The sequence below is a fragment of the Hemitrygon akajei genome, chromosome 2 (genome assembly GCF_048418815.1).
Source record: "Hemitrygon akajei chromosome 2, sHemAka1.3, whole genome shotgun sequence".
NCBI lineage: Eukaryota > Metazoa > Chordata > Chondrichthyes > Myliobatiformes > Dasyatidae > Hemitrygon > Hemitrygon akajei.
The window spans coordinates 211,616,135-211,643,019 of NC_133125.1; the positions used below are offsets into that span (position 1 = coordinate 211,616,135).

Consider the following 26,885-nt stretch of genomic DNA (forward strand, 5'->3'; position numbering starts at 1 on the left):
ACCACTCTTTTCCCTCACCTGCCTTCACCTACCAGCCTCTGGATTGTACTCCGTCCCCTCCACCCATGTTCTTGCGGGCTTCTTCACCCTTCCTTTCCAATCAAGGGTCTTGGTCTGAGACGTTGACTGTTTTATTTCTTTCCACAGATGCTGAGTTCCTCCAGCACTTTTTGTGCTTTACTGCTTAAAAAATTAAGTTCTGTCCTTCAGCCCCTGATCAGCCTCTTTAGACCATTGTAGGGCACTGTGAGTGGAGAGGCTCACAGGGTTAGGATACGTGATGAAAATGCATATTTTAAAAATTTGGTTTGAGCTATTAAACAAAGTTATCATACAAACTGTAAACAGTCTCACCACTGTAGAGAAGCCTAAACATCAGGAACCAAGTTACCGGAAGCAGGTGAATCACTGACCAGTTGAACCTCCGGGGCACGTCATCATGCAGACACAGGAGATGCAACATCGGGCAGTTTCCTTCCTTACTTCCCATCTCTATGGCTACAAATATTCTTTCCAGCGACAACTCGGAATATAACTCGGAATATTTCCAATATAACTCGGAGGTCCTGCCGTGTGCAAGAAGTTCGCTGATGACACGGCCATAGTGGGGGTGTGTCAGGAATGGACAGGAGGAGAGTAGGAGGAGTATAGGAAACTGATACAGGACTTTGTGATATGGTGCAACTCAAACTACCTGCGTCTCAATATCACCAAGACCAAGGAGATGGTGGTGGACTTTAGGAGATCTAGGCCTCATATGGAGCCAGTGATCATTAATGGAGAATGTGTGGAGCAGGTTAAGACCTACAAGTATCTGGGAGTACAGTTAGACGAGAAGCTAGACTGGACTGCCAACACAGATGCCTTGTGCAGGAAGGCACAGAGTCGACTGTACTTCCTTAGAAGGGTTGGCGTCATTCAATGTTTGTAGTGAGATGCTGAAGATGTTCTATAGGTCAGTTGTGGAGAGCGCGCCTCTTCGTTGTGGTGGCGTGTTTGGGGAGGAAGCATTAAGAAGAGGGACGCCTCACGTCTTAATAAGCTGGTAAGGAAGGCGGGCTCTGTCGTGGGCAAAGTACTCGAGAGTTTAATGGTAGATCGGTAAGGCTGAGCGAAGCCTGAGTAGGCTACGGTCAATTATGGATAACTCTGAACATCCTCTACATAGCACCATCCAGAGACAGAGAAGCAGTTTCAGCGACAGGTTACTATCGATGCAATGCTCCTCAGACAGGATGAAGAGGTCAATACTCCCCAATGCCATTAGGCTTTACAATTCTACCGCCAGGACTTAAGAACTTTTTTAAAAGCTATTATTAATGCTTTTTGAGATAGTGATTTAGATGCATATCATATTTTTTACTGAGTTAAGTATTGTATGTAATTAGTTTTGCTACAACAAGTGTATGGGACATTGGAAAAAAAGTTGAATTTCCCCATGGGGATGAATAAAGTATCTATCTATCTATCTATCTATCTATCTATCTATCTAACATTCACTGCTGGAATGTCAGACCTTGCTGGGAAATGTGGATTTTACATGATTTCTCCAGAAAATGCTCTGGCTTTTCATCAAAATTTCAGAGGGAAACTGGGAGATGTTCCAGTGGATTTCCAGGCCAGTACTTCACAATATTGCAGAAACGTACCTTTTATGCGTCTGTTTTGTTTCACATTCCAATAAATCACAGTGGAGTTAGCAGCAATTAGAACACAAATGGTGACCAGTAGCAGGGTCCATTGAACAACAGCAGGGAAGAGATCATCTGTAGAATAAAGATCAGTGAATCAGACAATGAAAAAAATCTGCAATGCACCCCAGCGGGATTAGTTCGGTAAACATAGAAACATAGAAAATAGGTGCAGGAGAAGGCCATTCGGCCCTTCGAGCCTGCACTGCCATTCAGTATGATCATGGCTGATCATCCAACTCAGAACCCTGTACCTGCTTTCTCTCCATACCCCCGATCCCTTTAGCCACGAGAGCCATATCTAACTTCCTCTTAAATATAGCCAATGAACTGGCCTCAACTGTTTCCTGTGGCACAGAATTCCACAGCTTCACCACTCTCTGTGTGAAGAAGTTTTTCCTCATCTCGGTCCTAAAAGGCTTCCCCTTTATCCTTAAACTGTAACCCCTCGTTCTGGACTTCCCTAACATCGGAAACAATCATCCTGCATCTAGCCTGTCCAATCCCTTTAGAATTGTATATGTTTCAATAAGATCCCCCCCCCCTCAATCTTCTAAATTCCAGTGAGTATAAGCCTAGTCGATCCAGTCTTTCTTCATATGAAAGTCCTGCCATCCCAGGAATCAATCTGGTGAACCTTCTTCATACTCCATGAGGTGGAAAGTCCACAACTGCCCTAGCAGCCTCCTCCTGTAACGTCAATAGATGTTTACTGGAAGAACCAGAAATGGCTGCAATGGACTGTTATAATGGAGGCTCTGAGACTTCATCACTCTCACTGATGTTTAATTGCAGAGATATACAGCACAGAAACAGGTCCATCAGCCCAACTGGTCCATGATGACCACCAGGCCCCACCCAAACTAGTCCCTTTTGCCAGGGTTTAGCCTATATCCTTCTAAACCTTCCTTGTCCATGTGCCCGACAGATTGTCCATTCAAAGTTTCAATGTTCCATGCACAAGTCCATGTAAGCACCAGCTCAAAAAACACACACACACACACAGCAACATCACAGGCTATAGAGTCACAGAGGTAGCACTCACAATGAAAACATAAATTATACATAATTTTTACAGGAAATAACACAATCAGAATGAAAAAATAAACAAAGTCTGTTGTAGTGCAAAGTGATCAAGGTTGTCACAGTGATGTACTGAGATAGTGATTAGAGTTTTGTGAGTTAGTTCATGAACTGAACAGTTTCTATTCCTGAACCTGGTTGTGTGGGGACTTCAGGCTTCTGTAGCTTCTGCCTAATGGTCACTGCAAGGAGATGTCATGGCTGAATGGTGAAACTCTTTAATAATGGAATTGCCTTCCTGAGGCAGCACCTGCTGTAGATACTACCAATGGTGGGGAGGGATTTGCCCCTGATGTATCGGGCTGAGTCCACTTCTCTCTGCAGCTTCTTACATTCCCGGGCATTCGGATTGCCAGACCAGATCATGATACGACCAGCCAGAATACTGAGCATTGTTACAATTGTTATTATTGTACTTGTTTCAACCACCTCCCCTGGCAGCTTATTCCACATAGCAACTTCAGTGAAAAAAAGGTTGCTGCTCATGTTATTGCCAAATCTTCCCCCCCCCCCCCCCACCTTAAAACTATGCCTCTACAGCAGAAGATAGTGGAGAGTTTGTGGAGGCAGATGCTGGAAAGACCTCGGACAAAGTTAGGAATCCAAAGGTTGAGCATGGTGTGACCTGTGTTCTGAACCACAAATATGTCAATGCAAGAAGTATCGTAGGAAAGGTGGATAATAGTGCTGAAGGTCAGGTAGCTGGTTCACGAACAGAGGCAATGTGCAATGAGGAGAGGCTGCTGATAGGACAAAATTGCAGTCAACAGGATGAGTTGTAACGTAAAAGGTGGACAAAATCAAAAAGGGTGAACACAGGACTGACATAGTATACGGAATAAGGTAGATGAACTTGCAGGACAGTTACAGATTGGCAGGTAGGATGTTGGAGCCATCACTGAATCATGGCTGAAAGATTATAGCTGGGATCTTAATGTCTGAGGATACACATTGTATTGAAAGGACAGGCAGGAAAGCAGCATTGCTCTGTTGGTAAAAACTGATATCATCATTCGACAGAGATGAAATAGGGTCGGAAAGTGTTGAATCATCGTGGACAGAGCTAAGGAACTGCAAGGGTAAAAAGACCCTGATAGGACTTGTATACAGACCCCCAGACAGTAGTAAGGATATGGCCTACAAATTACTATGGGAGAAAGAAAATGCATTCCACAAGGGCAATATTACAATAGTCATGGGGGACTTCAGTATGCAGGTAGATTGGGAAAATCAGGCTGGTGCTGGATTCCTGCAGGGGGAATTTCTAGAATGCCTACGAGGTAGCTTTTCAGAACAGCTTGTTGAGCTCAAAAGAGCATCAGATATTTCAGATTGGGTGTTGTGCAATGAACCGGAATTGATTAGAGAGCTTAATGTAAAAGAACCCTTGGGGGGTGATCACTGAAATTTGAGAAGGAAAAACTCAAGTCAGATGTATCAGTATTTCAGTGGAGTAAAGGGAATTACAGAGGCATGAGAGAGGAGTTGGCCAGAATTGATTGGAAAAGAACACTGGCAGGGATGACAGCAGTCAGCAAAGCCTGGAATTTCCGGAAGCAATTCAGAGGCACTGGATATATACATCCCAAAGAGGAAGAGGTTTTCTAAAGGAACGATGACACAACCATGGCTAACATGATAAGTCAAAGCCAAAGAGAGCATATAATAGAGCAAAAGTTAGTGGGAAATTAAAGTATTGAACAGCTTTTAAAAACCAACAGAAGGCAACTAAAAAAGTCACTAAGGGAAAGATGGAATACAAAAGCAAGAGAGCCAATAATATTAAAGTGGATATCAAAAGTTTCTTCAGATACATAAAGTGTAAAAGAGAGGTAAGAATGGATATCGGACCACTCAAAAATGATGCCAGAGAGATAGTAATGGGGGACAACAAATCGGCGGAGGAACTGAAGAAGTATTTTGCATCAGTCTTCACTGTGGAAGACACTAGCTGTATGGTGGAAGTTCCAAGTGTCAGGGGTCATGATGTTGGTGAAGTTACCATAGCAGGAGTGAAAGTTCATGGGAAACTGAAAGGACTGAAGGTAGATAAGTCACTGGACCAGATAGTGTACACCCTGGAGATCTGAAAGAGGTGGCTGAAGAGATCATGGAGGCATTAATAATGATATGTCAAGAATCACCAGATTCTACAATGGATACAAAAGACTAGAAAATTGCAAATGTTACTCCACCCTTAAGAAGGGAGGGAGGCAGAAGAAAGGAAACTATAGGCCAGTTAGTCTGACTGCAGTGGTTGGGAAGTTGTTGGTTGATTTTTAAGGATGAGGTCTCAGGGTACTTTGAGGCAAATAATATAATAGGCCATAATCAGCATGGTTTTCTCAAGGGAAAATCTTTCCTGAGGAATCTGTTGGAATTCTTTGAATAAACAACAAGCTGTAAAGACAAAGGAGAATCGGTTGGTGTTGTGTCCTTGGATTTCCAGAAGGCCTTTGACAAGGTGCCACACATGAGGCTGCTTAACAAGCTACGAGCCCAGGAAAGATTCTAATATGGATAAGGGAGTGGCTGATTGGCAGGAGGCAAAGAGTGGGAATAAAGGGGAGCTTTTCTGGTTATCTGCTAGTGACCGGTGGTGTTCTACAGAGGTCTGTGTTGGGACTGATTCTTTTTACGTTATATGTCAATGATTTTGATGATGGAGTTGATGGTTCTGTTGCAAAGTTTGCAGATGATATGAAGATAGGTAGAGGGGCGGGTAGTTTTGAGGAAGTAGAGAGGCTACAGTACGACTGACAGGTTAGGAGAATGGGCAAAAAAATGGCAGATGGAGTACATTGCCGGGTAGTGTATGGTCATTCATTTTGGTAGAAGAAATGAAAGGGTTGACTATTTTCTAAATGGAGAGAAAATACAAAATCAAAACTGAGGCACAATGGGACCAGAGAGTCCTTGTGCAGGATTCCTGGAAGTTTAAATTGAAGGTTGAGTCTGTGGTGAGGAAGGAAATGCAATGCACTTATTTCAAAAGGACAAGAATATAAAAGCAGGGATATAATGTTTAGACTTTATAAAGCAGTGGTCAGGCCTCATTTGGAGTATTGTGAGTAGTTTTGGGCCCTACATCTTAGAAAGGATATGCTGATACTGCAGAGGGTTCAAAAGAGGTTCACAAAAATAATTCCAGGATTCAATAGCTTGTCATACGAAGAGCGTTTGATGGTTCAGTGCCTGTATTCACTGGAATTCAGAAGAATGAGGGGTGACCTCAATGAAATCAATCAAATGGTGAAAGGCTTGATAGAGTGGATATAGAGAGGATGCTTCCTATGGTGGGAGAATGTAAGACCAGAGGACACAGCCTCAGAATAGAGAGGCATCCTTTTAGAACAGTGATGAGGAGGAATTTCCTTAGCTAGTGAGTGGTGAATCTGTGGAGTTCTTTGCCACAGGCAGTTGTGGAGGGCAAGTCTTTATGTATATTTAAAGCAGAAATTGATGGATTGTTGATTGGTCAGGGCACAAAGGGACATGGGGAGAAGGCAGAAGATTGGGACTGAGAGGGAAATTGGATCAGCCATGATAAAATGGTAAAGCAGACTCGTTGGGCCAAATGGCCTAATTCTGCTCCGATATCTTATGGTCTAATGGTTTCTCTAACCCAGGGGAAAAGACTGTGAATTCATCCTCTCTATGTTCATCATGATTTTACACATCTCTACAAGATCACTGGTTCCTGGTGTTATAACCAGGGCAGTTGGTGGAGATAAGCTCCCACAATCTACTTAATATTCCCAATGGAGCGCACATCAAATAGCCCCTGACAATCAAGTCCACTTCCTGCCCTTCCAGTGTGGCTCAGCTACTAAGCATGGTGGAACCGTTTCTACTGACAGGAGAAGGGCCAAAAGCAGGTACTGGCATCTGAAAACAAGTCACTCTGAACAGATGGGGCTCGTCAGCTGTGGTTAGCAGATCATCTAGCAGACAGAAAATCCTAACCTCAATCCTCTGCTGTCTTGTGACTCTTCCCAGTCATGGGGATGGCTTTGTGAGTAAACCCTGAGGAAAGACCCGGAGTTAGAGTCTACAACACCACTGATGCCAAACTGTATTGGTTTCTGCTGTTCCTTTTGATATGTCGGCTGTTTGGAGAGGGGGAGAGATATGGCCGGAGTTGGGGACGTCGTAAGCGGTGTGCGAGGAAGTGGAACCAAGGCAAACGGGCAGGAGTCCATGCCAGGAAAAAAGTAAACACCAGCCAGCCGGCTCTCCCGTCCATTCTGCTCTCCAATGTCTGTTTGCTGAGGGAATCGGGCCTGCAGTCCTTGGAGTCGCCTGATGCCGGTGGCTGGAGATGGGACTGTCATAAGCGGTGTGCGAGGAAGCAGAAACGAGGCGAGCGGGCAGGAATCCATATCAGGAAAAAAGCAAGCCCTAGCCGGCCGGCTCTCCCGTCCATTCTGCTCTCCAATGGACATTAAATTGGACTACATCCGTGGCAACGAAATACTCAGCGGGAGTACAGAAACGGACGGAATCCCAGACACCGCCATTCGGCTGTTTATTATGTAACAGACTTTCCCCCAAGCCATCGGACTACCAACCTACTGCCCTCTGCTGTGCCTATTGTCTTGTTTATTATTTATTGTAATACCTGCACTGTTTTGTGCACTTTATGCAGTCCTGGTTAGGTCTGTAGTCCAGTGTAGTTTTTCTGTTGGTTTATGTAGTTTACTGTAGTTTTTGTATTGTTCATGTAGCACACCATGGTCCTGAAAAACGTTGTCTCGTTTTTACTGTGTACCGTACCAGCAGTTATGGTCGAAATGACAATAAAAAGTGACTTGACTTGACTTGCCCTGACTTGTGTACCAGTTTATATAATCATGTAAACAGCCCAGTTGCAATATCCATGTTTGACCCCAAACCAATGGAAGGGGCTCACAATATCAGCTCTCAGTCTCATATGCTCCAAGGAATAAAGTCCTAGACTGTGTAACCTCTCCCCATTACTCAGTCCCTCTCGTCCCAGCAAGATCCTTATAAATATGTCTGAACTCTTTCCAGTAGCAGGGTGACTAAAACAGAACAGGCCAGTGTGCTAAAAGCTCCCTTTATCAACCTGTGTAGCTGTGACTCCACTTTCTGGGAACCATGTACTTGGACTCCAAGGTCCATCTATCCCCCAACATTCCACTACGCCCTGTTGTTCACTTTTTTGACCACCCTTGATTTGACTTTCCAAAACATAATAGCTAGCACTTATCAGAATTAAGTTCATTCTGATGTACATCAGCCCACTTATTCAGCAGATACATATCCTTCTGTAATTTTTGGTAACCTTTTTCTCTGTCCACCATACCCCAATTACAGCTGGACAACAAAGATTTTGCTTCCTGAATACTTTTGGGTGTATCTTACGGATTTTGAGTTGCTGATCATGAAATGCACCATGAAATTTCCCTATCATGTACATTTTCTTGAAATCATCTATATTTGTTATTTCAATTCATAAATCATCAGAATAACTGATGCCAAGATTAATGAAGGCATTTTTGATGGTCCACAAATAAAACAGATCATCAATGTCAGGCAATTTGAAGAATTTTTAGTGGGACTGGAGAAAATCACATGGAAGGCATTCAAGGATGTTGTTAAACATTTTCTGGCAACTACAGAGCACCAAACTACATGCAGCTGGTTGACAACAAGCTTCAAGCAAACAAAACCGTGAAGTGCAACATGTCACTAAAGATTCATTTTCTGATTCCCATTTAGAATGCTTCCCTGCAAATCTTGGTGCTGTCAGCAATGAGTATGGTGAAAGGTTTCACCAGGATATTGCGGTCATGGAGAAAGAGTATCAGGGCAACTGGATTCTGTCAATGCTAGTGATAATTCTTAGACACTTAAGTGAGAAGCTTCAGACACTGAATATAAATGAAAGTTATTAACAAAAAAAATTAGCATAGTTTAACTTTTGCTAAGAGTCAGCACCGTCATGCAAATAAATGCATTATTGTCAATAAAAGTTAATTTCCTGATTCTCCAAATTCCTGCATGATGCAAGTCTGAAATCATATTTGTGTTCAGCATTATGTGGTCTATCATACACAAACAAATATCTGATGAAGCAACACTTTCATAACAATTTGCTGTCCAGTGTTATTTTCATGTCATCTGCAAACTTACTTCTTGTTAATTCTCATGAAATAGCACTAATAGGCTGAGCACTGTATCGTAGGAAAGGTGGATGACAGACCACACAACAAGCCGAGGGATTTAAAGCAACAAATTTGTAAAGAGATTGCAGACTGTTGCAAGAAAAACAAGGTTGTTATATTTGGTGATTTTAACTTTCAACATATTGACTGGGAATCCCATACTCTCACAGGGCTAGGTGGGATAGTGTTTGTCAAATGTGTTCAGAAAAGTTTCCTTCATCAGTATTTAGGAGTCCCAATGAGAGAGTGTGTGATACTGGATCTGCTATTCGGGAATGAGACAGAGCGGGTGATAGAAGCTTGTGAAGTTTACATCCAGTGACCACAATGTCATTAGTTTCAAAGTGAATATGTAAAAATATAGATCCGTTCCAAGGGTTGAGATTCTAAATTGGAGCAAGGCCAATTTCATGTCATCAGAAATGATCTGGCAAGTGTGGATTGGGACAGGCTGTTTTCTGGCAAAGGTGTACTTTGAAAGTGCAGACTTTCAAAACCAAATTTTAAGAATAATAAAAGGTAAAGGTAACAGGTGTATGGAATCTCAGTTTTCAAGAGATATTGAGGCCCTGGTTAAGAGAGAAAAGGAGCTGCATAGCAGGTATAAGAAGGAAAAAACATATGAGGTGCTTATGAAGGACAAAATGCAAGAAAACACTTACAAAATAAATCAGGAAGGCTAAAGGAAAGCATGAAGTTGCTCTAGCAGACAACGTGAAGGAGGTTTCTACAGATACGTTGTGTAAAATGACTGCTCGGCACAAAATTGGTCCTCTGGAAGATCAGAATGTTAGGTAATCCAAGTGTGTTGTCAAATGTAACATTCTGATAATCCAGAATGTTAGGTAATCCAACTGTCCAAAAGTGGCCAGGTCGAGGGAAGTGCCTGGTGTGAGAAGTGCGAGTCTTTGGCTCGAGAGTCTTCGGTGAGGAGACTACGCCAGGCACAATTGCAGAGGGTGAAGACATGACCGCTAAGCTGATTCAGTGTGCTACGTGCATGATGTGGGAGGTCAGGGACACTGATGGTGCCCCCGGCTGCTACAGCTGTGGAAAATGTGTCCAGATTCAGCTTCTGAAGGAGCATGTTGCAGCACTGAAGAAAGAACTGGATGACCTCAGGTTCATCTGCGAAAACGAGGGTTTTCTGGACAAGACCTACAGTGAGGTTGTTACACCGAGGATACCGGAAGACAGAAAGGGGGTGATGATGTGGAAGGAAAGGATGCTTAAAGTACAGGAGACCCCAGGGTATGTACCTCTCGTAAACAGGTTCACCCTCTTAGAAGCTGTCAGGACAGAAGATACTGCCAGTCTGACAGGCGGACAGGTCTGCGAGCCAAAAATTGGTGCAGAAGCAGAGCCGAGGAGTCAGACATCAGGAACAGCCGTGGTAGTAGGGGACTCCATAGTAAGAGGTACGGAAAGAGGTTTCTGAGGCAACAGGTGAGATTTATGGATGGTATGTTGCCTCCCTGGTGCTAGGATCCAGGACATCACGGACTGATTGCAGGGAATCCTCAAGGGTGAAGGTGAACTGCCAGAAGTGGTAGTGCAGGACGGCACAAATGACCTCGGGAAGAAGAGGAAGGACATTCTGCAGCGGGACTTCAGAGAACTCGGAAGAAGGCTGAAAAGCAGGACTTCCAGGGTGGTTATCTCCGGTTTGCTTCCAGTTCCTCGTGCTGGAGAGGGCAGGAACAGGGAGAATCTGAATGTGTGGCTGAGGAACTGATGCAGGAAGCAAGGATTTACATTCTTGGACCACTGGGATCTGTTTTGGGGTAGGGATGAATTTTACAAAAGGGACGGGTTGCACCTTAATAGGCGGGGGACCAGCATTCTGGCAGACAGGTTTGCCACTGCAACACGGATGTGTTTAAACTAAGTAGTGGGGGTAGGGGATGAACTGGAAATATAAGGATGGAGTTAAAGGGAAAGTGAAAATAAGAAAAGTTAAAAAGGACAACAGAATCATTGGAGTAGAAAGCTCAAGAAGAGATCATACAGTATGGCCAAGTGAAATAGGAATTGATATGAAAGGAGAGGGGAGTAACGAATTAAAAGTATTATACATGAATGCACGAAGTATAAGGAATAAAGTAGATGAGCTTGAGGCTCGGTTGGAAATTGGCAAGTACGATGTTTTGGGAATAACAGAGACATGGCTTCAAGCGGACAGGGCCTGGGAAATGAATATTCAAGGATATACATCTTATCGAAAGGACAGACTGACTGGCAGAGGGGGTGGGGTGGCTCTGTTGGTGAGGAATGATATTCAGTCCCTTGTGAGGGGGGACATAGAATCAGGGGATGTAGAGTCAGTATGGATATAACTGAGAAATTCTAAGGGTAGAAAGACCCTAATGGGAGTTATCTACAGGCCCCCAAACAGCAGTCTGGATGTCGGGTGTAAGTTGAATGAAGAGTTAAAATTGGCATGTCGCAAAGGTAATGATACAGTTGTCATGGGGTATTTCAACATGCCGGTAGACTGGGAGAATCAGAATGGTACTGGATCCCAAGAAAGGGGCTTTGTGGAGTGCCTCCGAGATGGATTCGTAGAACAGCTTGTACTGGAGCCTACCAGGGAGAAGGCAATTCTAGATTTAGTGTTGTGCAATGAACCGGATTTGATCAGGGACTTCGAGGTAAAGGAACCATTAGGAGGTAGTGACCATAATATGATATGCTTTAACCTACAATTTGAGAAGGAGAAGGGAAAATCGGATGTGTCAGTATTACAGTTGAACAAAGGGAACTATGGAGCTATGAGGGAGGAGCTGGCCAAAGTTCAATGGAACAATACCCTAGCAGGGAAGACAGTGGAACAACAATGGCAGGTATTTCTGGGAATAATGCAGAAGGTGCAGGATCGGTTCATTCCAAAGAGGAAGAAAGATCCTAAGGGGAGTAAAGAGCGGCCGTGGCTGACGAGGGAAGTAAAGGGCAGTATAGAAATAAAAGAGAAGAAGTATAACATAGCAAAGATGAGCGGGAAACCAGAGGACTGGGAAGCTTATAAAGAACAGAAGATAACAAAAAAGGCAATATGCCAAGAAAAAATGAGGTATGAAGGTAAACTAGCCAAGAATATAAAGGAGGATAGTAAAAGCTTCTTTAGGTATGTGAATAGCAAAAAAGTAGTTAAGACCAAAATTGGACCATTGAAGACAGAAACGGGTGAATTTATTATGGGGAACAAGGAAATGGCAGATGAGTTGAACAAGTACTTTGGATCTGTCTTCACTAGGGAAGACACAAACAATCTCCCAGATGTAATAGTGGTCAAAGGAACTAGGGTAAAGGATAAACTGAAGGAAATTTATATTAGGCAAGAAACGGTGTTGGATAGACTGTTGAGTCTGAAGGCTGATAAGTCCCCAGGACCTGATGGTCTGTATCCCAGGGTACTTAAAGAGGTGGCTCTAGAAATCGTGGACGCATTGGTAAACATTTTCCAATGTTCTATAGATTCAGGAACAGTTCCTGCTGACTGGAGGGTGGCTAATGTTGTCCCACTTTTCAAGAAAGGAGGGAGAGAGAAAACAGGAAATTATAGACCGGTTAGCCTGATGTCAGTGGTGGGAAAGATGCTGGAGTCAATTAAAAAAGATGAAATTACGACACATTTGGATAGCAGTAGAAGGATCAGTCAGAGTCAGCATGGATTTATTAAGGGAAAGTCATGCTTGACTAATCTTCTGGAGTTTTTTGAGGATGTAACTATGAAAATGGACAAGGGAGAGCCAGTGGATGTAGTGTACCTGGACTTCCAGAAAGCTTTTGATAAAGTCCCACATAGGAGATTAGTGGGCAAAATTAGGGCATGTGGTATTGGGGGCAGAGTACTGACATGGATTGAAAATTGGCTGGCTGACAGGAAACAAAGAGTAGTGATTAACGGGTCCCTTTCGGAATGGCAGGCTGTGACCAGTGGGGTACCGCAAGGTTCGGTGCTGGGACCGCAGCTGTTTACAATATACATCAATGATTTAGATGAAGGGATTAAAAGTAACATTAGCATATTTGCTGATGACACAAAGCTGGGTGGCAGTGTGAAATGTCAGGAAGGTGTTATGAGAATGCAGGGTGACTTGGACAGGTTGGGTGAGTGGGCAAATGTATGGCAGATACAGTTTAATGTGGATAAATGTGAGGTTATCCACTTTGGTGGCAAGAACAGGAAGGCAGATTACTATCTAAATGGAGTCAAGTTAGGAAAAGGGGCATCACAACGAGATCTAGGTGTTCTTGTACATCAGTCAATGAAAGCAAGCATGCAGGTACAGCAGGCAGTGAAGAAAGCTAATGGCATGCTGGCCTTTATAACAAGAGGAATTGAGTATAGGAGTAAAGAGGTCCTTCTGCAGCTGTACAGGGCCCTGGTGAGACTCCACCTGGAGTATTGTGTGCAGTTTTGGTCTCCAAATTTGAGGAAGGACATTCTTGCTATTGAGGGAGTGCAGCGTAGGTTCACAAGGTTAATTCCCGGAATGGCGGGACTGTCATATGTTGAAAGATTGGAGCGACGGGGCTTGTATACACTGGAATTTAGAAGGATGAGAGGGGATCTGATTGAGACATATAAGATTATTAAGGTATTGGACATGCTGGAGGCAGGAAGCATGTTCCCGCTGATGGGTGAGTCCAGAACTAGAGGGCACAGTTTAAGAATAAGGGGTAGGCCATTTAGAACAGAGATGCGGAAAAACTTTTTCACCCAGAGAGTGGTGGATATGTGGAATGCTCTGCCCCAGAAGGCAGTGGAGGCCAAGTCTCTGGATGCATTCAAGAGAGAGTTAGATAGAGCTCTTATAGATAGCGGGGTCAAGGGATATGGGGAGTGGGCAGGAACGGGGTACTGATTGTGTATGATCAGCCATGATCACAGTGAATGGCGGTGCTGGCTAGAAGGGCCAAATGGCCTACTCCTGCACCTATTGTCTATATTGTGGAAACAAAACACATGGGGGAAATCTTAAATTAATTCTTTGCATCTGTATTTACTCAGGAGGGGGATGCAAAGTCTTTAGAAGTGAGGCAAAGCAGCATCAACTTCATGGACCCTGTACAGATTACAGAGGAGGAGGTGTTTGCTACCCTGACGCAAATCAGGGTGGATAAATTCCTAATACATCCTCCCGTATATTTTAAATCATCTCTAGATTACTTATAATACCTAATACAATGTAAATGCTATGTAAAATCGTTGTTATACTGCATTGTTTAGGGAATAAAGACAAGAAAAAAAGTCTGTACATGCTGGAACAACAAGTGCTGGAAGAGCACTTCCGGGTTTTCTCGATTCGCAGTTGGTTGAATTCTCGGATGCGGAATTCACAGATAAGGAGGGCCGACTGTAATTAGTTAACAGAAATCTGTTTTTGGTGACCTGTGTGCAGTCGAGGTGTTTTGATGGGCTGTAGTAAAAATACACCTGTATCCGGGACCAACTGCTAGTGTCAGTATCCTGGTAAAAACTACACCATGAAGACAAAAGAACACTCCAAGCAACTCTGCTAAAAGGTTATTGAAAAGCTCAAGTCAGGAGATGGATACAAGAAAATTTCCAAGTCACTTAATAACCCTTGGAGTACAGTTAAGTCAATAATCATGAAATGGAAAGAATATGGCACAGCTGTAAATCAGCCGTCCTCAATGTTGCAACAACAAAGGAGCTGGTTTTTGTCTACAGGAGGATTGGAATCAGGCTAGCTCCTATTGACATCAATGGATCTGGGATTGAGGGGGCAAACAACTTTAAGTTCCTCAGCATACACATCACCGAGGATCTCACGTGGTCTGTACATTCCGGCTGTGTGGTGATGAAAGCACAACAGCGGATATTTTACCTGAGACAGTTGAAGAAGTTTGGTATGGGCCCTCAAATCCTAAGAATTTTCTACAGGGGCACAACTGAGAACATCCTGACTGGCTGCATCACTGCCTGGTATGGGAACTGTACCTCCCTCAATCACAGGACTCTACAGAGAGTGGTGCGGACAGCCCAGCACATCTGTAGATGTGACTTCCCACTATTCAGGATATTTACAAAGACAGATGTGTAAAAAGAGTCTGAAGGATCTTTGGGGACCTGAATCACCCCAACACAAGCTGTTCCAGCTGCTACAATCCAGGAAACAGTACCGCTGCATAAAAGCCAGGACCAGCAGTCCCCAGGACAGCCTCTTCCACCTGGCTGTCAGACTGCTTAGTTCATGCTGATACAACTGTATTTCTATGTTATATTGACTGTCCTGTTGTACATACGATTTATTATAAATTGCTGTAAATTGCACATTGCACATTCAGAGATGTAACGTAAAGATTTTTAGTCCTCATGTATATGAAGGATGCAAGTAATAAAGTCAATTAAATTAAATTCAGTTCAAAACCTCAATGACCGTGCAAGAAGAGGACACGTGAGGGAAGCCACCAAGACACCTATGACAACTCTGGAGGAGTTACAAGCTTCAGTGGCTGAGATGGGACAGACTGTGCATACAACAACTGTTGCCCGGGTGCCTCACCAGTCGTAGCTTTATGGGACAGTGGCAAATTGAAAGCCACTGTTGAAAAAAACTCACATCAAATCTCATCTAGAGTTTGTCGGAAGGCATGTGAGGGACCTGAAGTCAGGTGGAAGAAAGTTCCGTGGTCTGATGAAACCAAAATTGAGCTATTTGGCCATCAGACTAAACACACCATCCCGACCGTGAAGCATGGTGGTGGCTGCATCATGCTGTGGGGATGCTTCACTGCAGCAGGTCCTGGAAAGCTTGTGAAGGTTGAGGGTAAAATGAATGCAGCAAAATACACGGAAATCCTGGAGGAAAATCTGATGCAGTCTACAAGAGAACTGTGACTTGGGAGATTTGTTTTCCACTAAGACAATGACCCCAAGCATGAAGCCAAAGCTACTCTGGAATAGCTTAAAAACAAACAAAGTTAATGTCCTGAAGTGGCAAAGTCAGAGTCTAGACCGTAATTGAGAATTTGTGGCTGGATTTGAAAATGGCTGTTCAGTCATAATCAGCATGCATTCTGACAGCTTGAGGAGTTTTGAAGGGGGAGAGTAATTGTGCAATCAGTTGTTTTGAAATAGTTGAAATAAATTTAGACCAATTTGTAGAAATTTGTCTTCACTTTACATGAAAGTCTTTGTTGTTGATCAGTGTCAAAAAAGCCAAATTAAATCCACTGAGATTCAATGTTGTAAAACAATAAAACATGAAAACTTCGGGGGGGGGGTGTGAATACTTTTTATAGACACTGTATTTGGATAGACATAGACTGATGAAGGATAGAATGGCTTTGTGCATGGTCAGGCATGTCTAACCAATCTTACTGAGTTGTTCAAGGAAAAATGATGAAGGCAAGGCAGTTGATGTTGTCCATGCGGACTTTAGTAAGGCATTTGACAAGGGCCCACATGGGAGGCTGGTCAGGAAGGTTCAGTTGCTTAGCAATCAGTATCAGGTAGTAAATTGGATTAGACATTGGCTTTATAGGAAAAGCCAGAGAGTGGTACTGGAGGGTTGTCTCTCTGACTGGAGGCCTGTGACTAGTGGTGTGCCACCGGATCAGTGCTGGGTCCTCTGCTGTTTGCAATCTACAGGATATCAATGATCTAGATGATAATGTGATTAATTGGATCAGCAAATTTGTGGATAACACCCAGACTGGGAGTGTAGTGGAAGGCTTATCATGACTTGCAGGGGGATTTGATCATCTGGAAAAATCGGCTGAAAAATGGCAGAGGGTATTTATTGCAGAGAAGTATGTTTGGCACTTCAGTAGGACCAACCAGGGTAGGGCTTACACAGTGAAGGGAAGGGCACTGAGGAGTGTGGCAGAACAAAGGGATCTGGGAATACAGGTACATAATTTGTTGAAAGTTGTGTCACAGGTAGATAGAGCCATGAAGAAAGCTTCTGCAACATTGGCCTTCATGAATCAATGTATTGAGTACAGGAGATGAGATGTTATGTTGAAATTAAGGCATTGGTGAGGCTTAATTTGAAATATTGTGTGCAACTTTGGACACCTACTTGCAGGAAAGATGTAAACATGGTTGAAAGAGTACAGTGAAAATTCACAAGAATCTGGAGGACTTGAATTACAAGGAAAGATGGAATAGGTGGGGACTGCATACTTCAGAACATAGAAAATTGAGATGAGATTTGACAGAGGTGTACAAAATTATGAGGCTATAGATAAAGTAAATGCAGGTGGGCTTTTTCCAGAGGTTGGGTGGGACTACAACCAAATGTCATGGGTTCAGGGTGAAAGGTGAAAGGTTTAAGGAGAACATGAGGGGAAACTTCTTCATTCAGAGGGTCGTGAGATTTTGGAATGAGCTGCCAACACAAGTGGTGCATGTGATCACAGTTTCAATGTTTAAGAAAAGTTTGGATAGGTACATGGATGGTAGGGATACTGTCCCAGTGCAGGTTGATGGAAGCAGGCAATTTAAGTATTTTTAGCATGCACTAGATGGGCCAAAGGACCTGCTTCTGTGATAGTGGGTGACTTTAACTTTCCACATATTGACTGGGATTCCCATACTGTAAAACAGCTGGATGGGAAAAAGTTTGTCAAATGTGCTCAAGAAAGTTTCCTTAATCACTACGTGGAAATCCAAAAGAGAGAGTGTGCGATCTGGCAAGTGTAGATAGTGACAGTGTTTTTTGCAATGGTTCACTTGTTAAGTGAGAGGCTTTCAAAAGGGAAGCTTTGAGAGCACAGAGATTGTATGTTCCTGTCAGAATAAGAGGCAGGGATAATAGGTTTAGGGAGCATTTTTTTAAGATATTGTGGTCCTAATGAAGAAAAAGGAGGTACATAACAGGTATAGGCAGGCAGGAACAAATGAGGTACTCGAGGAGTGAAAGAAATGCAAGAAAATCAGGAGGGCTGAAAGAAGACATGTGGAAGAACAGAGTGGTATCCATGCATGGAGTTGACAGAAATTTAGGAGATCTTAAATGGATTTTTGCATCAGTATTTACTCGAGAGAGAGAGAGACAGGAGCTATTGATGTGAGGCTGTGCAGTCGTGAGTTAATGGACCCGATAAAGATTACAGAGGAGGAGGTGTTTGTTGTCTTGAGGCAAATTAGGGAGGATAAATCACAGGATCTGACAAGATGTTCTCTCAGACCCTGTGGGAGGCTAATGAAGAAATTACAGGGACCCCAGCAGTGATATTTTAAACATCTTTAGCCACAGGTGAGGTGCCAGAGGATTGGAGGATAGCTAATGTTGTTCTGCTGTTTATGATTAAGCCAGGAAATTATCCGCATATGAGCCTGACATCATTACTGGAAAGTTTTTGGGAAGTGTTCTAAGGGACCAGATATAAAAGTATTTGAATAGACAGTGACAGATCAGGATAGCTAATATGGCTTTGTGTGTGATAAATTTGTCTAACCTATGTTAGAGATTTTGAGGAAGTTACAAAGAAAGCTGATGAAGGCAAGGCAGTGGATATTGTTTACAAGGCCTTTGAAAAGGTAGTGCATGGTAGTTTGGTGAAGAAGGTTCAGTCGATTGGCTTTCAAGATTGCAAGAGACTTTGAGTTCTCGTTTGAAGCCAGAGAGCATTGCAGATGGCTGCCTCTCTGACTAGGGGCCTGTTACTAGTGGTCTGCCGCAGGGATCGGTTCTGGGTACATTGTTGTTTGTCATCCATATCAACAAACTGGATGATAATGTGGTAAACTACATCATCAAATTTAGGGATGGCATCAGGATTGGGGGTTACTGAACAGTGATGAAGATGAACAGAGCTTACAGCAGATCTGGAAGACCTGGAAAAATGGGATGAAAAATGGCAGATGCAGTTTAACACAGACAAGAGTGAGGTGTTGCACTTCAGTAGAACCAACCAGGGTTGGTCTTACACGGTGAGTGGTAGGGCACTGAGGAGTGTAGTAGAACAGAGGGATCTGGGAATATAGTCCATAATTCTTTGAAAGCAGTGTTTCAAATAAAGAAAAAAAAATTTTGAAAAGAAAAGGGTCATAAAGAAAACTTTTTGGGATATTGGCCTTCATACATCAATGTATTTAGTACAAGAGTGGGAAGTTTGGTAGAAATTGACTAAGATGTTTGTGCAGCCTAAGTTGAAGTATTGTGTCCGGTTTTGATCACCTACCTACGGGAAAGATGTAAATCAGATTGAAAGAGTGCAGAGAAAATTTACAAGGAATTTACCGAAACCTGAGCCCCTGTGTTATGGGGCGAGATTGAATTGCTTTGAGCTTTATTCACTGGAATGTAGATGATTGAGGGGAGATTTCACAGAGGTATACAAAATTATGAGGGGTTTTCCCACACTGATCATTTAGCCAGGAATTCCACTCTTAGCCTGGACCAACTTATACAAGTTTTCAGTAGTAATCTGGATGATTATTTTTATAGATTTTCTTTAAATCGGACCATAGCTGCAACATCAACAGAACTTTCATCTTGGGCATAGCAATGTCAATAGTTCACAGGTAGGTCAATGCAGCAGATGCTAATGTTTCAGGAAATGTTTTGTAATGCTAATGTTTTTGGAAATGTTCCAAGTTGTATCCACTCAGATGGAATTTATGTTTCACCTGAGTATCAAAGGATTGAAATTATCTGTGTTGATGTCCAACCTAAATGGACAAGTTGTGGATTCAATTGGCCTTTAATGGTGTGCTAGATTTAAAAGATACACAAACAGCAAAATTCTCACTAACAGTAGACTTAAGTTTAAGTACAAGTGACAGTCTTCAACAGGTATAAGATTTTGGCAAAGACATTATGGAGACAAACTATTCTTTGGTAGTTAGGTTTTCAGTAGAAATTAGATCACCTTTCTTCTTCAATGATCAAACATCATAATTTACAAACCTGATATTGTAATAATTGCCGTATGTTCTATTTTCAAATGTTGGCTCCTGATAATGCACTTCAGTTTGCCTGACGATTGCCTCGTTACTCCAACACTGCTCTCAGCATTTACAAGACCCGAGCCTCTGTGGTACTTTGTCTCAGCCTCTGTTAATGCATTTCCATCCCCACCGATCCACTGGATCTCTGGCTCAGGATACCATCCACTGGATTTACACACAAGCTGGATTCCCACTCCATGGTATCCCGTCATCTGAATCCGAGGTTCACTCCCTGAACCTGTAGTTAATGACAGATGGAGAAATAATAATCATTAGGAAAAATTCAACATGAATTCATAACGCATAAGTATTAAAGCTGCTTGCAATCACGTTTATTGATTTCTAACCTTTCCTAGTTCATCAGTTTGAGACATTAACTGTTTTTCTCTCCACAGATGCTGCCTGATGAAACACGTTAAATATTTGGAAGCTGAATTCAGACAGGAAGTTTCAGGAATATAAAGAACGCCAGAAAGAACACAAGCAAGGAATAAGGAGGGTGAAAAGTGGACATGAAATGCCATTGGCAATTATGATTAAAGAAAATACCAAGGCATTTTTTACATACATTAAAAGCAGAAGGGTAACAAAAGTTGTTCGCTGAAGATTAGATTATGAAAGATAGTGAAATCACTCTGTGAAATCCTACTGTGCTAGGACATTTTGAAATAAAGTAGAAGGTGGTTTTGAGTCTTTCAAAGAGAAATAAAGTGGATAAATCTCCAGGGCCTGTGGAATCTATCGCCACAATAGGTCAACGTCAGATGCAATCTCAATGGCTCTTCACATGGCCTTAGACCACCTAGACAATACAAACACCTATGTCACGATGCTGTTTATCGACTATAGCTCAGTATTTAACACCATCATTCCCACAATCCTGAGAAGTTACAGAACCTGGGCATCTGTACCTCCCCCTTCAATTGGATCCTCAAATTCCTAACTGGAAGACTACAATCTGTGTGGATTAGTGATAGTATCTCATTCTCGCTGACGATCACCACTGGTGTAAATCAGGGATGTGTGCTTAGCTCACTGCTCTGCTCTCTCTATACTCATGACTGTGTGGCTAGGGATAGCTCAAATACCATCTAAAAATTTGCTGATGATACAACCATTGTTGGTAGAATCTCCGATGGAGATGAGAGGGCCAACAGGAGTGAGATATGTCAACTAGTGGAGTGGTGTCACAGCAACAACCTTGCACTCAACGTCAGTAAGAAAAAAGAGCTGATTGTGGACTTCAGGAAGGGTAAGATGAAGGAACACACCCCAATCCTCATAGAGGGATCAGAAGTAGAGAGAGAGAGCAGTTTCAAGTTCCTGAGTGTCAAGATATCTGAGGATCTAACCTGGTCCCAACATATCGATGCAGTTATAAAGAAGGCAAGACAGCAACTATACATCATTAGGAGTTTGAAGAGATTTGGTATGTCAACAAAAACACTCAAAAACTTCTATAGATGTACCGTGGAGAGCATTCTGACAGGCTGCATCACTGTCTGGTATGGAGGGGTTACTGACAGGATCGAAAGAAACTGCAGAAGGTTTAAATTTAGTTGGCTCCATCTTGGGTACGAGTCTACAAAGTACCCAGGAAGGACATCTTCAAGGAGCGGTGTCTCAGAAAGGCAGCATCCATTGTAAAGGACCTCCAGCACCCAGGGCATGTCCTTTTCTCACTGTTACCATCATGTAGGAGGTACAGAAGCCTGAAGGCACACACTCAGTGATTGAGGAACAGCTTCTTCCCCTCTGCCATTCGATTCCTAACTGTACATTGAACCCATGAACACTAGCTCACTTTTTGAATATATATTATTTCTATTTTTTGCATGATTTTCATCTATTCAATATACATACGGTATATTTTAATTGATTGATTGATTCTTTTTTCTCTTCTTCTAAATTATGTATTGCATTGAACTGCTGTTGCTAAGTTAACAAATTTCACGTCACATGCCGGTGATAATAAACCTGATTCTGTTTCTGATCTATACAAAGTAAATTTTATTATCAGAGTACGTATATAGACACTGAGATTCATTTTCCTTCGGACATACTCAGCAAACCTGCAGAACTGTAACTGTAACAGGATCAGTGAAAGATCCAGTACAGTGCAGAAGACAACAAACTGTACAAAAGTAAAATTATATAAATAGCAATAAATAATATGAAATAACAAAAACAATTGAAGGAAATATCATTGGTTGTGGGAACATCTCACTGGATGGGCAAGTGAGTGTAGTTATCCCCTTTTGTTCAAGACTCTGATGGTTGAGGGCTTGTAACTGTTCTTGAACCTGGTGGTGTGAGTCTTGAGGCTCTTGTACCTTCTACCTGATGGCAGCAGTGAGAAAAGAGCATGGCCTGGGCGATGAGGATCTCTGATGATGGATGCTGCTGTTACATGAGGGTGTTTCATGTAGATGCGCTCAATGGTTAGGAGGGCTTTACTCATGATACACTGTGTCAAATCCACTGCCTTTTGCAGGATTTTCTGTTCAAAGGCATTGGTGTTCCCACATCAGGTCATGTCACTGCCAGTCAATACATTTCCTGCCACACAACTATAAACTTTTGTCAAAATTTTCGATGTATTCTATTCAACATACGTAATTGATTTACTTGTTTATTTATTATTGTGTTTTATTTTATTTATTTTTTTTCTCTCTCTCTGCTGGATTATGTATTGCATTGAACTGCTGCTGCTAAGTTAACAAATTTCACATCACATGCCGGTGATAATAAACCTGATTCTGATGTCGTGCTGAATCTCTGCACACTCCTAAGGAAGAAAAGGCACTGCCGTGCTTTCTTCACAAATAACTTTGCTTGCTGGGTCCAGGATGGGTCCTCTGGAATACTAACAACCCGGAATTTAAAGTTGCTAACCCTCTCACCTCTGATCCACCAATGAGGACTGGCTCATGGACCTCTGCTTTCCCTCTTCTGAATTCTACAATCAGTTCCTTGGTCTTGCTGACATTGAGTGAGAGGTTGTTGCTATGACACCACTCAGCCTAATTTTCAATTTCCCTCCATATGCTGATTCATCACCACCAGTAACTAAGAGAGGCAAGAGAGGAAATTTCTGGGATTTTCTGGGATTTCTGGCATTTTGACAAAACTCCTTGCTCTGTCCTGCCCACTGAAGACAGAGGGTAATGGTGGAATGCTGGAGAATTGGAGATAGTGAATGTTGTTCCATAGTTCAAGAACGAATCCATGGGGGGCGTCACGTGATGACATAGGATCGAGACGTTGGGAACCCAGCTCCCTCGTAAAAAGTAATGAAATAGGGTTTAAATGAAGAAGAGTTAACAAATACCTACTAGAAACTATTTATAAGCAACTCAGGATTATTTTTAGATATGGCTCCTAAACCGAAACAGAAGAAAGTTACTACTTAGAAGACTGCGCAAATCAGCGGGGAAAAAGGCCTAACCGTCTCGGCGAAGCCTCGTACTCAAGTTGGATCTCCTCCCGGCGAAGTGCATGGCACTTCTGATGATGCAGGACAGGAAGTTGCGGCAATGTCGGCGGTCTCTAAGAAGAAACGGCAAGAACAACGCATGTGCGAAGAAACAAGTATGCATGAACAGATATTAACAAAACTACAAATCCCAACTACGGCTGGAAGTGAAATTGGAAGTGAATCGGAAGTGGAATCAGATTCTTTGGGAAACACAGATGAAGAAGAAGAGGAAAAGAAGGAGGAGATTAAAGGAGACATAAGAGATATCCTGATATATATGATGAATGAATTAAAAGCTATAAGAACAGATATAAGAAGGATGCAGATTACACTCGATAATGTGGTGGAAAAACAAAAGAAGATGGATAATAAAGTTAAAGAGATGGAAGAAAAAAGGAAGAAAACACTGAAAGAATAGATAAGATAGAAGACAATAATCTTGCCTGGACAATAGAAAGAAAACGGATGTTGGAAAAAATAGATGCGCTTGAAAACTCTAGTAGACGAAATAATATTAAAATTGTTGGTCTTATGGAAGGTACAGAGGGAGAAAATCCAATAAAATTCTTCCAAGAATGGATTCCGAAAATTTTGGAAATGAAAGAAGGAAACCAAGTAATTGAAATTGAAAGAGCACACAGAGCTTTAAGACCAAGACCTCAACAAGATCAAAATCCAAGATCAATTTTGATAAAATGCTTAAGGTACCAAGATAAAGAAATGATCTTGAAGGCAGCTACTCAAGGTGCTAAAAAGAGAAATGGGCCATTGATGATAGAAGGGAAAAGTGTTTTTTTTAATCCAGACATAAGTTACGATCTTCTGAAGAGGTGGAAGGAATTTAATCCAGTGAAAAAATCTTTATGGGAAAAGGGCTATAAATTTTTATTGAGCTACCCAGCAAAATTGATAATTTTCCTGGATAATGAAGAAAGAAGATTTTTCGTTGGCTACCGGAAAGCGGAGAAATTTGTACAAGAACTACCTGATAGCCACGAGGAGGAGTAAAGAATTATAGAAATGAAGTGGACTAATGATGAAGACTGAAATAAGGTTGGACTTGACGGACATTTATAAGGAAAAAAAGTTGAGGAGTATTAACTGGGAGTAGAGACATTAATTATTTTCTTTTTTTTTCTTCACTAATATATTTTCTTTTTTTTTGCTTTTGCAGGGGAGCTGGAGGAGCTCCTGATCGATGGCTGCGAGTTTCACGTGTACAATCATGGCGATTGCCATGACCCGTAAAATGGGGGGGGGGTAATGTTGTGTTCTTTTTATTCACAACATTAGTGGGGGGGGTATTTTTTTTTTCTTATATATTAGTTACCTTTCTTCTATTTTTTTTCTTTTTTGCCTGGATGGTTGGGGAGAGACTCATAGGAACATGGAGAATTTTAAAGAATTCCCAAGGTATTATGAATGATTAATTTACTTAATTTTTTAAGTTTTAATGTTAATGGACTTAATGGACCTGTGAAAAGAAAAAGAGTTTTAACATATATTAAGAAAATGAAAGGAGATATAGCTTTTTTACAAGAAACACATTTAACAGAAACAGAACATAAGAAATTAAAGAGAGATTGGGTTGGAAATATCATTGCAGCTTCATTTAATTCAAAATCAAGAGGAGTTGCAATTTTGGTTAATAAAACTTTACCAATTAAAATACAAAATGTAGTAATTGATTCTGTGGGGAGATATGTGATTATACATTGTCAAATTTTTTCAGAATTATGGACTCTTATGAACATTTATGCACCAAATGAAAATGATGCAAAATTCGTACAAGAAGTTTTTTTGAACTTGGCTGATGCACATGATAAAATATTAATAGGCAGAGACTTTAATTTTTGTTTAGATCCAGTTTTGAATAGGTCAATTAAAGTTGCTACAAAATCAAAAGTAATAAAACTAACTTTATCATTAATGAAAGATATAAACCTGATTGATATATGGAGAAAAATTAATCCAAGAGAAAGAGACTATTCATTTTATTCAAATAGACATAAATCTTACTCAAGGATTGATTTTTTTTTATTATCAAAAAATATTCAGGATAGAGTGAAAAGTGTGGAATACAAAGCAAGAATATTGTCATATCATTCCCCCTTGATAATGACAATGATAATGATGGATAAGGAGGAATCGATCTATAGATGGAGATTTAATTCAATTTTATTAAAACGTCAAGATTTTTGTGATTTTATGAAAAAACAGATTCAATTTTTTTGGATACAAATTTACATTCAGTTGAGGATAAAATTGTATTATGTGAAGCGATAAAGCATATTTAAGGGGTCAGATTATAAGTCATATATCTAAAATTAAGAAGGAATACATGGCAGCAATAGATCAATTGGAAAAAGATATCATAAAGTTAGAAAAAGAATCTCAAAGATATATGACAGAAGAAAAACGAAGACAACTTGTTAATAAAAAATTACAATATAATACACTCCAGACATACCGTAAAGAAAAAGTAATTATGAGAACTAAACAGAAATATTATGAATTAGGTGAAAGATCACTGTAATGTTCTCGCTCGGGTGTGACGTAACGCCGAGGTAAACGTCGAGATAAACCGGAATCAATGCAAACAAGGCCACAGTAAGATTAACCATTTACTGTTCACTCTTCACATTAACGTATGGTGAAAACTGTTGAAAAACAATACAAGATTGGTACAGTGTTTGTTTCCTTCTAAATATCACATTTACATTGTGAATACTTGCAAAGGTAAAACTACAATAACTACATTACATTAAAGTGCAGCATATTAACTTTTGTGTGGATGCCGTTGTCCCTGTTAGAACTGTTCGCTGCTATCCCAATAATAAGCCCTGGATCACTAGTCACATCAAAGGCCTCCTAAACCAGAAGAAGAGGGCCTTTAAAGATGGTGATCGGTTGGAGCTTAAAAGAGTTCAGAAGGAACTCAGAGTACAGATAAGGGGGGCAAAGGAGCAGTATAGGAGGAAGCTAGAACAAAAGCTGCAGAAAAAAGCATGAAGGAGGTGTGGGATGGGATGAAGATCATCACCGGATGCGGTGCAAAGCGGGGGGCAAACATAAGTGGAGATGTGGAGAAAGCGAACCAGCTGAACAACTTCTTCAACAGGTTCGACAGCACAATCTCATCCTCACCGCAGAAATCCACACCAGGCTTACTTCCCTCACAGGAAAATAGCCACTCACAGGAGACCTTGCCCACGCCCAGGATTACGGCTGCACAGGTGGAAGGTCAACTGAGGAAGATCTGTACCAGCAAGGCGGCTGGACCGGATGGAGTTTCCCCACGATTACTGAGGGCCTGTGCGACTGAGCTGGGAGAACCACTACAGCGCATCTTCAACATGAGCCTGGAGCAGAGAAGAGTACCCAGACAGTGGAAAACATCCTGTATTGTCCCGGTACCGAAGAAACCACAACCAAAGGAGTTGAATGACTTCAGACCTGTTGCCTTGACATCGCACGTGATGAAGACCATGGAGCGGCTGATAATACAGAAT

At 41.8% G+C, this 26,885-nt stretch overlaps 2 protein-coding genes across 3 annotated transcripts in view; one reads left to right on the top strand and one right to left on the bottom strand.

Annotated features, from left to right (window-relative positions):
* The window catches only part of LOC140722239 (butyrophilin subfamily 3 member A2-like), a 61,735-nt gene extending 61,547 nt beyond the window's left edge, over positions 1 to 188 (top strand). Inside the window, exon 7 of the mRNA XM_073037028.1 lies at positions 148 to 188. Within this exon, the coding sequence (XP_072893129.1) occupies positions 148 to 188 (41 nt within the window). The remainder of the gene's footprint in view (positions 1 to 147) is intronic.
* Positions 189 to 1,557: 1,369 nt separating this feature from the next.
* Positions 1,558 to 26,885, bottom strand: part of LOC140720497 (butyrophilin subfamily 3 member A2-like) — a 68,415-nt gene continuing 43,087 nt past the window's right edge. For both annotated transcript variants that reach the window (XM_073035353.1, XM_073035347.1), the window contains 2 exons: positions 19,855 to 20,133; positions 1,558 to 1,766 (listed from right to left, as the gene is read on the bottom strand). In XM_073035353.1, the coding sequence (XP_072891454.1) occupies positions 1,573 to 1,766; positions 19,855 to 20,133 (473 nt within the window). In that variant the 3' untranslated portion in view covers positions 1,558 to 1,572. The remainder of the gene's footprint in view (positions 1,767 to 19,854; positions 20,134 to 26,885) is intronic.